At 51.8% G+C, this 10,371-nt stretch overlaps 1 protein-coding gene across 1 annotated transcript; it reads right to left on the bottom strand.

Moving 5' to 3' along the window:
- Nucleotides 1-897: 897 nt before the first annotated feature.
- Nucleotides 898-9,419, bottom strand: SERPINC1 (serpin family C member 1). Its single transcript, XM_074877047.1, has 7 exons — nucleotides 9,237-9,419; nucleotides 5,471-5,849; nucleotides 3,041-3,256; nucleotides 2,567-2,704; nucleotides 2,089-2,482; nucleotides 1,676-1,740; nucleotides 898-1,443 (listed from the first exon to the last, which is right to left on the bottom strand). The coding sequence occupies exons 2-7, from the start codon at nucleotides 5,843-5,845 to the stop codon at nucleotides 1,270-1,272; spliced, it is 1,362 nt and encodes a 453-aa protein (XP_074733148.1). The 5' UTR covers nucleotides 5,846-5,849; nucleotides 9,237-9,419; the 3' UTR covers nucleotides 898-1,269.
- Nucleotides 9,420-10,371: the final 952 nt, after the last annotated feature.

The following is a 10,371-nucleotide window of genomic DNA, read 5'->3' as shown; positions in this document are numbered from 1 at the left end:
GAAATAACAGATCTTTACCAGAGTTGCAGATATTGGTTACCTTACCTGGGCATTGCCACTGTTCACAGACACCCCTGGTACAGTAACTTTTAGCATGGAACTAGTTTAAACCTTACTGCTCAAAAGGAGATAGAATCACAGAATCATCTCGGTTGGAAAATCCTTGAAGCTCCGCCAGTCCAACCATGAACCTCACGCTGACCGTTCCCAACTCCACCAGATCCCTCAGCGCTGGGTCAACCCAACTCTTCAACCCCTCCAGGGATGGGGACTCCCCCCCTGCCCTGGGCAGCCCATTCCAATGCCCAACAACCCCTTCTGGACAGAAATACTTCCTAAGAGCCAGTCTGACCCTGCCCTGGCGCAGCTTGAGGCCATTCCCTCTTGTCCTGGCGCTTGTTCCTTGGGTCAAGAGACTCATCCCCCCTCTCTGCACCCTCCTTTCAGGGAGTTGTAGAGGGCCATGAGGTCTCCCCTCAGCCTCCTCTTCTCCAGACTAAACCCCCCCCAGTTCCCTCAGCCGCTCCCCATCAGACCTGTGCTCCAGGCCCTGCACCAGCTCCGTTGCCCTTCTCTGGACACGCTCGATACTCACAGCCTTGGCGACACAAGGTTTTCACTACTGACTGCTCAGCACTCGGACACGTTGGACACGCCAGGGCTGCTGGCAAGGAGGTCTCTGGTGTTTGGCAGCTCTTCCACCTACCAGCGGTTCCACGCAGAGCTGTGGAAGGATGTTTCTGGCCCAGCCAGCACGTGCCATCTGGCTGCTGCTGTTCCCCTGACCGAGACCTGCAGCACTGGGACTGGGGAGCGCAGGGAAGGACCCGTTCGTTGGAAAAGGAAAGTTTAAGTAAGTCTAGGAAGCCACTTAGTGAAAACTGTCCAGAGATCAGCTTGTTACAGATGTATAGGTTTTTAATGAACCAGGGGATCAGCGTTACAGTTTGAGGCCTGAAAGGGAGGAGGGTTGGATATAAGAATGACAGCAATGCCGGACACAGGTTTGGGTGCCACAAAAATACTGGTGCCAGAAAAAAACTCAGCTTCCCTTTGAATGAAGGATGGAGCAGGCGAGGTGCCCTCTGAGCCCCCTCGCCTGACACAGCAAGGAGGAGCAGTAACAGCCCGGCACGATACCGACCCTCCCTGCGGCTCGCACCAAAGAGTAAGACCAACCACCCCAGGAGCAGCCCAGGCTTTGCATCAATACCCCACTGCCCCTTTTCCAGAGGCAGAGGAGGGAGAAACGAGGCCCCGACAGCCCCTTTAGGAGCAAGGATCAGCTATTCTGCCCATGAAGATAATGGTGTTGAGGGCAGCTTCCCGTATGAAAAGCAGGAAGGGCCTGTTGGCATTGAAGATTATTCTGTTCATGGGGAAGGAACGGCCGGAGACGGTGACAGCCGTAGCAGCTGATGCCTCGCTGCCTTCTTCATTCACCTACCAACCAACAGAGAAGATGGGATTAAAATACAGGCATTATGCAGCGTGTAGAGGGCTTGGCCTCCTTCTCCACAGAAGGTGGGTGCCAAGCTGCCACCTCCCGCCAAAGCCCCAGGTCGCTGAGGAAGCGAACACCATGGGTCCAGAGCTATTTTTTTCTTTTAAGGTTTCATGTTTTTAAAAACAAAGAGGAAGATGCCCCTAGGACAAAGGACAAAGCGAGGCTTACCTCGAGGAAGGCTTTGTGGAAAGCCTCAGATACGTACAGGTCTGTACGGCCCTCTGCAATGATACCTGAAATACAAAATGGAGAAAGTTAAAACTATATTTTTAGACAACAGCTCAAGAGGGAACACGCTTCCATCCTTCATGGCCTGTGTTCAAGCAGAAGGCATGTCTGCCCTAAACCAAAAATATCCTCTACCAACTGCAATTGACTGCGTAAGTCCCATGTCCTTAGCGCAGAGCAGGGCTGTGTGGCCATGGTGGGACTTGACCAGAGAGTCCATCATGGACTGCAGCAACATCTAAATGCTCCCGTGCTTTCGTTCCTCATGTGCTGCTGCAATTACTGCCCTGGCACCTGTGGAGGAATGGTTATCCCCCACCTCCGCCCTGCACCTCCCCATCTCCACATCTGACCTGGGAGTCTGGCATTTTCTGGACTGAAGAGGTCTTCCAGGCCCATTTTTCTCAGCTTCTCCTTGACACTGAAGCTGTCCTCAACGCGGAAGCGGGGGAGGTAGACGGAGAGAGACACCTCCGTCATGGAGTCTATCCACTCCTGCAGCTTCTCCGGTGTCAGGTGTCGCTCCACCTCCACCAGTGGCGTCCCAGCATGGGGCAGGACCAGCACCATTGTGATATCGTCCCCTTTGTAAGGCAGCTCCAGCACCTGGACTTTGTCCTGGGGGACGGACACGTGGTGGAATTTGGACTCTTGGTACATAATTGGGACTTTGCAGGACTCGCCCTTGGCTTTATGAAATAAATCCAGTTTTGTGTTTGGAGCTGGGAACTGTGATTTCCAGTGCCCCTAAAAGGGAGAGGGGGAGGACAAACATGAGCACTGTGTTTTCCCCAGGGAAATGGGTAGCTCCCCTAGTTTTGTTAGCCATACCTTAAAATAAATGGTGTTGACCAGGACCAAGACAGTGAGATCATCGATACCATTTTCTGGGATCACTTCTGTAATGCGCTTCTCTGTCTTATTAGCCACCCACTCATTAATGATCTTCCTGGAAAATTCTGGCTTCTCCTGAAGGCAGAGACCAAAAAAAGGTTAAGTCAAGGGTTTTAAACACCTCTTTGATTCCCTTCTGCAGGAGACAGATTAGCAGGGTGTCTGCTCGGGGAGGACACGACTCCCAGCATAGTGCTGCAGTGTTTAGAAACGAGGAGTGGGGAAGTGGCTGTGGTTAAGGTGAGCTGGGACAGGAGGAGCTGCATCCCACGCTCCCTCCTGCCTTCACTGATGTCCCACACACCCAGAGCGGGGCACTCCCTGGGGGCAAAAGATTGAGATGCAGCAAAAGCAGAAGGACAGGGGAAAAAAACAAACAAAAAGAAAAATCCACGAGTCTTTCAAACTCACTTTGAAGTTCAAGGGCCAGAGTTTTGCTCCATAAACTATTTCACTAATATTTTGGTAAGTCTCATTAAAGACCAAAGATTTCTCCCCGAAGAGGCGGTTGGCTGACACCAGCTCCGAGGATTTGTTAGCTTTCTTGTAAAGCCGGCAGTTCAGCTTGGCAAAGAAGAAGTGGATCTGATCAGATGTCTTCTCCGAAATGGTGTCAAATCGAAAGACCTGGAGGAGCCAAACAGCAAGAAGGAATCGATGAGCAGGCTCTGGCACTCCCACAGCTCCCGGGACCCACAGCAAGCGGTGATGCACCTTTGGCTGCTGCTCAACAGCCTAAATCAGGGAGCCAAGAAATCTGCAGGCCCTCAGAGCTTCACACTCCACGTTAAGTTTGGAATCCAAATCTACCCAAGAGCAACACATCACCATCCTGAGATCTAGCTTTGGAGAGTCCAAAATGGAGGATTAAGTGCTGCTCAGCATAAAGAGGTATTGCTCCTCTTCCTCACTCTGGCTTCCTTGCTCTCCATACTCTGCCTTTGACTGGTCACAGCTTCTGACTGACTTTGACCCAGCATCCTACTCAAGAGAAAACTCCAGCTCTGGCTCATGGAGGTTCCTTCCCTAGAACTATCAGCAGGACGCCTGCCCGGATCTGCCTCTTTCTCTGCCTGTGTTCCCCACCCACGTTTGTCACCCCAGCTGTCAGGGAAGATGTATCATTTTACATGTGTGTCTCAAACACGGGCATGACTTTAGGTGGTTGTGCAGAAGACATACCACGATCTTGGCAATGTTTCTCCCTGTGGACTCTGACCCCTGCCAGGGAACAGATGCCAGCTTGGCATGTGAACCACAAGGCTTCCCCCAGTGCTGTTAAAGTGAATACAGTTTATGCAGAGTGTTTGCAAACCCTCTGCCACACCCCAGCGAGAGCCTCACACCAGACATGCATTGGCCTGATGGGGCCTCAAGCAGCTCACGGGTCAGTGCAGGTCACAGGAGGACTCACAAGGTTTGTGCTAAACCCTCCTGTGATGATGCCAAAGGCTGCTCCTTCCCAGGAGCAATTCTCATGGCCCGTTGAGTAATTCTGGTATATCTTATCTATTTTTGCAGGGAATGGGAATATGTAGCAATCGTTTCAGGGTAGATTTCTGCCGCACAGTGAATTTTTTCTTATCTGCTCCCAGCTGCCAGCTGGGAGAACAGTTACGATTTGTCTACTACTTTCCAACCATTTCCTACGAGGCAAAAGTGGTGTTACGGGCCATTTTATAGGGAAAAGAGGGGATTAGGAGTGTAGCTCTGCATCCTGGGTGGCTCAGCGAGAGAAGGGTCCTCTTCCAGTGGGAAGGGCTGCCCGGAGGGGAAGGCATGAGTGAAGGTTTTGGAGATGTGGTTCACTGCTCTGCTCAGACTGTGGATAATGGCAGGAGACCCCAACACTACTTACTCCAGAGGCAGGATCTCTGAGGACAGTGGCAGTGGGGACAAGTGGAGCAGTTTGATTCACACCTCCTCATTGCAGGGAGAAAAACCCCTCTGGGCTGTAGTGAGGAAGGTACAGGCAGCACCAAACCCTGGACAGCAGACGAGTGTACTCACAGCTGTCAGGTGAGCGGGTCTGACCGTGAGGAGGGTGCTCGGACAGGCAGGGAGTTAATTGCTCCCATGAAGACCCAGAACTCAGGATCACCTCTCAGTCCAGGATTAGAGCTCCCTGCTCTGAGTTTAGGAGCCACAGCTGGAGGGAGAGGCTCCAGCCTTTGTCCAGGCTGCTTTGCCAAGGAAGCTCAGGCCCTTACCGTGCTGCCCTTACACTGCCCAACACAGGCAGACAGAAGCTGTTTAGTCCTGGCTGAGCGCTCAGATCGCTCTTAGGGTTGCTACAAGGAGACCCTCAAGACCCTCTCCCGCAGGGTGGCAGAGCCCTGGAAGCCAGGTGGACTGAAGGGTGTCCCATCTGTCTTATTTTTATCCCAAGGGAGAGAGAGGGAATGTGAAAAAGAGCCTCTCCCAGTAGGACTTGCTATCATGGTTTTTCCTGCTTTTTGCGTAAGAAAATGCTTAGCTACCTGCTCAGCTACGTGCTTGCCCAATCTGCAAGAAACAAACTGTTCCCATTCCCTTCCCTCATCTGCAAAATAGGCTTCCTTTCCTCCAGATGAAAACTAACCTCTCAAACCCAGGAAATCCACCCTGAATGCTGGATCCAAGCAGGGAGTCAGAGGAAAGAGCTGGGGTCTAAACAAATCCAGAGACAAGCAGCCTGTGTATGTCCTTCCCAGGGGCTTGTTTAAATAAAGGTCTCTGTTCCCGAGCCAGGGAGCCATCCTGACCCAGAAAGCCCTTTAACAGCAGTCGGCCACTATCACCTTTGCTGTCTTTCAGACCCTGGTGACAGCTACAGGAAAAGGCTGAGGAAATGCCACCGACCTCCATGAGCTGCTGGAGGGTGCTACCACAAGCTCCGAGCTTGGTCATGGCAAAGGCTGTAGAAATGCTGAGGGGAGACATGAAGATGTTTTCCCCATTGTCCTTGGAGTCGGCCAGGTACTTGTAGAAGACAACAGCAAAGCGCGAGTTGGCCTTCGACAGCTCCCAGACCCGGGGGTTAGTAGACTCCGGGAGCTTGCCCTTCCCTGGCTCTTGCCCCTCGCCCTCCTGGGGCTTCTTCTCGGGGTTGCGATAGATGCAGATGGGATTCACTGGGATATCACGTGGCTTTGCAGTGCAGACATCTTCTACGACGTAGTGCTCGGGGGCAGCCAGACCCCAGACACTGAAGAGACACACCACAAGAAGATGCATTGTCCTGGAACCAGAAAGAGAGCTTACACACACTTGCCTGCCCAGAAAACCCACGCTGCCACCGCAGCCCACGGGCCCCGTTTCAGCCAACATCAGAGTGACAGGAGCCCCACAGTCCTCTCCAATCGTCCTTTTGTCCTGTAGCTGCAGGATAAACCAGGACAGACAGTCACGGCGCCAGCAGGAGAAGCATGCCTCTGAGCACACGCTGCTTTTAGAAACACCACAGTGAAAATGGTGCTTTCCAGGCCTAGAGCCCTGGGTGCCCTCTTTTTTAAGCAGCAGGCTCAGCCCTGACCAGTTTGTACAAAGTTGTATGGTTTGAACTTCTGAGTCCCCCCGGCGTCAGCCCGCCGAGGTGGCTGCCATGAAAGGACCCTGCCCCCGTGGCGTTTCCCCAAGCCTGCCCGCCACAGGAGCCAGCACAGAGCCACCAAAGCCACCCGGTTGCCCTGATCTGCAGTCCGGGAGCGTTTATGCTTCTGTACAGATCCTACCAGTCTTCCTCACAGGGAGAGCCTCCGGGTACAGCCCTAGCTCCATGGACCAGTTGGCCTTCGACAAAATGTTTTTGACTGTTTCCTTCCCCTTTTCCCTGGGGGAGTCTCCTAGTTTCCCTGGTCTCTTCTCCCTTCACCTGAGCTCCTCTGCCCCCTCCAATCCCTGTCTGTGCTTTCAGGCTCACCTCAGCTTTACACTGTTTATCGTCCCGACGCAGGAAACGCTACAGCATAGAAGAGAGGTGATAAGAAAGAGGTCTCCAGGGAGGCAGCTCACTTCATGCAATGAGCATCTTCAACCCCTAAGAAGTGTATTTTATAAGCGTGTATTGTGTAGCTGGTGCACAACAGCTATTCCCATCCAAAGTTCCCAACACCTCAATGCAGACTGTCTGTCCCTGGTACCTGAGGACGGTAGGCTAATGTTAATCACCATGTTCCAGCAAAAGCAGGTCTCTGAAAATCTCCCAGCAAGGCAGAGATAATTTGTATTTCTCACCTTTGCTAAAGCAGGGGATCTGCACATCCCCTGCAGCAAGGCCTCATCAGCCATCCTAGGGCTGATTAAGTGGCACACAAGATTTCCTGCACACTGTGGTTTTGAGATGCCCTTTACATGACTCTGCCCTGGGTTTGCTCACATACCCCGTGGGAGGAAGCTCACGGACCGCAGCCACAACAGCTTGGGAAACAACTACTGGAAAGGGCTGGCAGCCCGCCCAGGACTTGCCTCCTGTGGAAGACTTTTTCAAGGATATGTCTAACTCAGGTAGGTCTCTGCCTGCCCCCACATACTCACTGTCAGCGCTACCAAGCGCTACCTCCTGAGTAACTAAATTAAAGATCAGCTGCATTTAGCACTGGTGACCTCCGCGTCTGGGGTCTTGCCAGCGCTGGTGGGCCAGCACCTGGGGGAGGGAAACGGGAGCAGCTCAAGGGCCGATCTGGGACACAGAAGACCTCTGGTTCTTTCACAACCCCCTCCCCAGGCTCTTGGGCAATGACTTCATCTCAGCTCCAGTTCCTCTGCAAAAGCAGAAATTACCTCATTTGGCACCAAGACCCTATGGAGCCCCAAGGGGCCCTCTAGCATATGCTAATAGCATAGCAACAAGTACTGCAAGAAAACATGCCAAACAAGACATACTTGCTCAGGCCATGGCCACCGCTCTTGCTGGTAACAACAAACAGGTGATCTTTCATTTTTCAAAAGGTTTAGGATAGATGCAACACCACAAGGGGCAAAAAATCTAAAGGGGAAGGGAAGTCAACCAAATACAGAAACAAAAAACACCACCCAGGGCAGGAGGGCAAGAAAAAGGAAAACTATTCAGACAATTGAAAGTACTCCAGGAAGCGCTGCTCTTCCGAACCTTTCACTCCCACAGGAAAAAAATCAGCGAGCAACAAGCCAGGCACACTTCTGTGCTCCGCAGCCCCGGGGCCAGGACCAGCGTGACCCTTGGCTGCCTCCCAGCAGCCTTCCCTCACCCACACTTCATCCCCCGGCTCCAGCAGCACCAACGTCCCCGTGGCCGGTCCCACCGCAAAAGGGACAACCTCGCTGCAGTCCCTGCCCCGGCACTCCACTCATCTCCAGGGAAAGGCACGTCCACAGGCATGTGCTGACACGCCTGTACCAGCGCAACCGCCTGCTTCTGTCAAGAGAGAGGCAGGTCGTGGTGCCCGCCGTCACACAAAGCGCTGCCAGTCTCACATTTATAACCCAAAGCACAAGAGGGGGGGGAGAGCACCTCATCTTCATCCTGTCCTGATTAAATGGGGAAGACTCCCTGTTTCTACTTCAGAGTAAAATCCTGACTCCATCAACTTAGAGGAGATACAGGACCACACTAATGCCTTAAATCAAATTTATCAGTCACTAAGGCTGACTCGGTCCCTGACACATCCAGTCTTGTCTCTTATAGGCAAGAACCCTTCACTGTTTCTTAGGCCAGCTCTTTGCCATAGCGCTTGGCCGAAAAACACTCCTCCTCCCTCCACAGCTCTTCCACACTCCCTTTTCCCTGCAGCACTGCCACGCACTCCATATGTCAACTGCTTTCATCCTGGAGGGATCCCAAAAGTGTTACCACAACATCACTGCCTGAAAGGGGTTACTGGCAAGGAAGAATGTAAAAATGAGAAAGGGCTCTTTTTTTCTGCTTCGCCCCTGTAAGAAGTGTAGGAAGCCAAGAAACAAGTTGCTGATTCAGCTCAAAATCAGAAGCCTCCGGGGGAGTGTAGAGAAACTCCCCCATCCCACGCCTGCTGCGCACCACAGCTGGGCTCCAGCCAGCACAGGCCATTTCCATCCCAATGTTTCTCATCGCTGCATGAAAGGACAATTAACTGGGCTTGCAGACCCACAGCTCATCCTCCAGCAACCGCTCCACTGAACCGACCGCCGCTACCTACAGCGGCGTGAACGTCCCACAGCACCCACACAGTGTGCTGAGGAGCCTAGCAAACGTTAACTAGCTCAAACCATTTTGAGGTTGCCTTAGGCTCTTGAGAAGAAAGGCGTTCCCGTGTCCCCCCACATCCCAAAAACGGAGCACAAAGCAAGGCAGCAGTGATCTTTTACAGCCAGGTAAGAGGCCAGTGATTTCTCAGGACAACCTGACCTTATGAATTGGTCTCCACACCATAAAGCATTGCTACAGGTTGGGGATAAAAGTCAAGCATGACACTTTAGTGAGCTGTACAGAAGCAAGCCTTTGTGAGAGCTGGGATGGGAGGGCCCTCTTGAAATGGCTCCTCGGGCCCATGCCCGGAGTGAAAAAACACTCTGGGAGCAGCTAAAAATTCATCAGCTCCTACAAAGGGAAAAGAACCTGTTACAAGGGATTAATCAACAACAAAAGGTTAGTGGAATCTATTTCTCTTACCTGTCCCTGTACCTCCAGCCTTCTGCTTTTAGGATGTAAATGCAAATCGTTAAGAGGACAGGCTGTCTTGCTTGAACCCAAACCAGTCCAAAGCAGTTTCCCCACTGGATTTCTGTGCTCAGGCAGAGCTGAGACGAAAGCAGGGGAGGGTGGGAGGGGAGTAGGATGCTGAGGCCAAAGGCTGATGACCAGCTGCAGAAGGTTAAGCAAAGAGCAGAAAAAAGCAATGTTTAGTTTGAAAGAGGTTTTAAAGTTCAATCTGACAAGGGAAAGTTTGACCACCTACCCCATGCCAAGTGCCAGATGCCTTCAGTTCTTGCCAATAGAAGTTTAACTGTTCATGCCATGAAAGAAAACCCCAAAACTTTCAAGAGTTCAAATAAAAATGTGATGATCTGAGCTATTTGTAAATCTCATTTTGGTATCTCAGCTCAGCTAAATGATTCCTTCTGCCCCAAGGCCTGTCACCCCCCATTTCCCAAACAAACAGGCACAAGTTGGGAGAAACTGCCCCACTTCACACTCTGCAGTTTTAGATATGCCCCCCTTTTAAATACAGTCACCTTTCACTTGCACAACTGGAAAGCTGAGGATTAACAGCATCTCCCCCCTCCTAGCTGTGTTGGGAGGAAGACTGAGCAATACAATTTCCAATCTAGGGATGTAGTTGCTCTAAAAAATTCAACAGAATTGCCTCCTGAATACCAAAACTCAGAAGCTCACTGGCTCAGCAAGCACTAAAGTTGCCCTGTTACTGGCCTCCTGTAAGAACTCAGGTCTTGATGGAAAAAATGCAGCTGCAAACTGGTTTGGGAGAAGACCTTAGTATACCAGTAAGGGCTAGAATGAAATGGGACAGACATGTGGAAATAAATGGAAGCGTGACATGCTCTGGACTCAACTTTGCTTTTGTGGGCTCCCCTCCATAGCCTGGGACCACAAGTGCCATTCTTAAAAAATGCCTCTACTCAACATCACTCTTGCTCTCTCATCAGCTCTGTATTCAGGGCTATTTTAATCAAAAACAAGCACAAAAGCCACACAATCCACTCTGAACACCGCCCAGTAACACACACAGACACCTGCTCCTCAGAATGGCTTTCTGCCTGACCGCAGATCAGGCCAGACCTGCAAC

This window comes from Strix uralensis, chromosome 8 (genome assembly GCF_047716275.1).
Source record: "Strix uralensis isolate ZFMK-TIS-50842 chromosome 8, bStrUra1, whole genome shotgun sequence".
NCBI classification, from domain to species: Eukaryota; Metazoa; Chordata; class Aves; order Strigiformes; family Strigidae; genus Strix; species Strix uralensis.
This window is presented reverse-complemented; position numbering and strand designations above follow the sequence as displayed.

Excerpts from the sequence above, each read along its gene's own strand:
- SERPINC1 (XM_074877047.1), bottom strand. The coding sequence starts at position 5,845 with ATGCATCTTCTTGTGGTGTGTCTCTTCAGTGTCTGGGGTCTGGCTGCC. Across the intron at positions 3,257-5,470 it reads CCCTCCAGCAGCTCATGGAG|GTCTTTCGATTTGACACCAT; the intron begins GTCGGTGGCATT and ends TGGCTCCTCCAG. Across the intron at positions 1,741-2,088 it reads AGAAAATGCCAGACTCCCAG|GTATCATTGCAGAGGGCCGT; the intron begins GTCAGATGTGGA and ends TTTGTATTTCAG.